Source organism: Vombatus ursinus, unplaced genomic scaffold, assembly GCF_900497805.2.
Source record: "Vombatus ursinus unplaced genomic scaffold, bare-nosed wombat genome assembly UNPS02010394.1, whole genome shotgun sequence".
NCBI classification, from domain to species: Eukaryota; Metazoa; Chordata; class Mammalia; order Diprotodontia; family Vombatidae; genus Vombatus; species Vombatus ursinus.
In genome coordinates this window covers 1824727-1827394 of record NW_020950172.1, presented here as the reverse complement: position 1 = coordinate 1827394, position 2668 = coordinate 1824727, and the positions used below count along the sequence as shown (strand labels likewise).

The 2668-nt window shown below is 56.0% G+C and overlaps 1 protein-coding gene across 1 annotated transcript in view; it reads right to left on the bottom strand.

Moving 5' to 3' along the window:
* The window catches only part of GRAMD4 (GRAM domain containing 4), a 64769-nt gene extending 64122 nt beyond the window's left edge, over window positions 1–647 (bottom strand). Inside the window, exon 1 of the mRNA XM_027854253.1 lies at window positions 411–647. Coding sequence (XP_027710054.1) covers window positions 411–415 — 5 coding nt within the window. The 5' untranslated portion in view covers window positions 416–647. The remainder of the gene's footprint in view (window positions 1–410) is intronic.
* Window positions 648–2668: the final 2021 nt, after the last annotated feature.

Below are 2668 nucleotides of genomic sequence, written 5' to 3'. Positions count from 1 at the left end.
AGTGAGGGCCCCCCAGAGGCAGTGAGGGCCCCTCAAGGCAATGAAGGCCCCCCCGAGGCAGTGAGGACCCCCCAGAGATGGTGAGGGTCCTCCCGATGCAGTGAGGGCCCCCCAGAGGCGGTGAGGGCCCCTCAAGGCAATGAAGGCCCCCCCGATGCAATGAGGGCCCCCCAGAGGCGGTGAGGATGGTGAGGGCTCTCCTGAGGCAGTGAGGGCTCCCCCAGGTGATGAAGGCCCCCCAGAAGGTAGTAAAGGCCCCTCAAAGGCTGCACCTTACATACAAACCCTAATCCAAGCCAGGAAAGAAAGCTACATGTCATTGGATCCTGAATATTAAACATTAAAAAAAGCCTCAGAGAGAATCCCTTCAACACAGCCTTTCCCGTTGATGCACATGAAGCCCCACTCACCACATCCTCTCTGTCCACGTCAGCCTCAGTGGTCTTTAGCTCCCGGTCTCCCAGTGACAGCCCAGTCTTTTAAACATTAAACTGAGGCAAACTGGCTGGAAAGAGCCATATTTGGGGGCCAGTCACCACAAGCTGATTGAGTAATAGCTGCTTGGACCGGGCCGCGGGGTGGGCACAGCCTGCCAGGGCCCTGACCTCCAACAGCAAAGGTGCTCTCGGCAGGCCCATCCCAGAGCCAGGCACCAAAACAGAGTCAAAGAACAGGATGGGGCCACCTCCTGATCTACTGGCCCGACCAGACTAACAGGTTGGTGGGCAGAGGGAAGGGTGGCTCTGAATCCTGTTTCCACATGGATGCTGGGCCTTAGCTTGGTAACCAGAATTTGGTGAAGGGAGAGGGAGCTGCCTGGCTGACCGGGAGGCCCAGGAGTCTCTGCAGATGAGCAACAGAATCTCCAAACACCTAAAGGAAATGGAAATTCCCCCAACTTGGGCCAAACATCAGGGTGGGACAACCCCCCCCACCCCGAGCCCGTGTCAGCTCCTGTCCATTCAAGAAGGGGGACGGTGACGGCTTTGGACCCCCTATTCACACCCCTCTTCCCACTCATGGACGGCTGCCCTGGTTCGAGCCTTCACCCTCTTTCCCCTGGGCTTCTGTACCAGGCTCCTCAGTCGTCCCTCCCCTCTCCAGCCCATACTCCGCACAGCCACCACAGATGTGTCCACATGGCTACCCTGTTCACAAGACTTCTGTGGCTTTCTACCATGCGTAGGATGAAAGAAAAGCTTCTTCAGCTTGGTACTGAAGGCCTGCCACAGTCTTGTTCTAAGCCACCCTCTGATCTAGGTGCCGCCCTCCTGGACTACCCTCCTGTCTTATCTCCAGCTACGGAAATGTTGAGAGTGGCCCCGCCTGAGGGAGACCTTCCCTCACTCACCGTTCTAGAGAATTTGCTCTAGCTCTGTCCTGGGCCTCAATGCCATCCGACCTTCCATTAAACACATGCCATGGCCTCACTATCAGACTGTAAGCCCCTCAGGGCCAGGGCTGGCTTGGCATTCATGTGGGCGGCCCAGCCCCCTACACTGAGCAGCCAGCCTAGGCACATGTCAGGCATTTGGTAAAGGCTTATTTGTTCCTCTTGTGACACCTTTACTTCAGTGACACACATGGAGAAAAGTGAAGGTAGGGTGTCTGGCCTCAAGCTAGTAGGCTTCACCGTGCCCTGTGGCGAACGGCCCTCCCCACTCCTAGAGCACTGGGGAAGGCTCACAGGGCCCTGTCCTCCCAATAGCTCTCTCTGGAAGGCTGGCAGTGTCTATGAGCCCCACCTTACAAAGGAGGAAACTCAGTCTGGGAAGTGGGGCGTCTGTGTCTATGGACTCTGGGGGGGGAAGGGGGGTGCTCTTTTCACTCAGACAGGGATCTTGTTAAATATGAAATAACCAGATGGGATTCAGGCGGTTCCAACAAGCGTGTATTCAGTGCTGACTGCATACATGCCAGCCGTGGTGCTAGGTGCTGAGGACAGCACAGACAAAAACAACGGTGAACAAGCACCTTGCACTGCCCTGGCAGGGTGGGGCACACACGCAAAGAAAATCGGAGGAAGTGGAGGAGGAGTTGGCCACAGAGCGTCCCTGGGTTCATTCAACATGCTTTTAGAAAACATTAAGCCACAGTCTCTCCTGGGCACAAGGCGAGGACCACTTCATGACTCTGCCCCTGGGGTTCTCATGCCTTTGGTGAAGAGACCCCTTGGGGTCTGTTTTCCATTCTCTTATTTGTGCACCTGTTCTCCCCTCCAAGAGAACCAAAGCTCCTTGGGGGCAGGGGGGAGGGTGGTCTCAATTTTGCCTCTACCTCCAACCCCAGGCACTTAGTAGGGCCCCAAAATGCTTGTAGATTGATTTATGACTAAATCTATGCAGAAGCAAGTCATTCTGGCAGCAACGTGAAGGACAGACTGGAAGCCAGACCTGTGAGGAGTCTGTGGGCCTGGGCTAGGCGGGTGGCAGAGGGCTGGTAGGAGAGTGGGGGCTGCAGGAAGAAAGAGGAGGGGGCAGATGGGGAAAAACATTTCAGAGGTGCTACGGCAGGCTGTGGTGACTCATTAGATGTGACAGGTGAGATCTCATTAGATATGAGAGCTGAGTCAAAGGTTTCCAACAGGGGGACTGAAGGAAGGTGGAAATAATGACCGTAGAGGGGGGGCCAGGCATGGGGTAGGGGAGAGGGCCAGGTATGGGCAGGG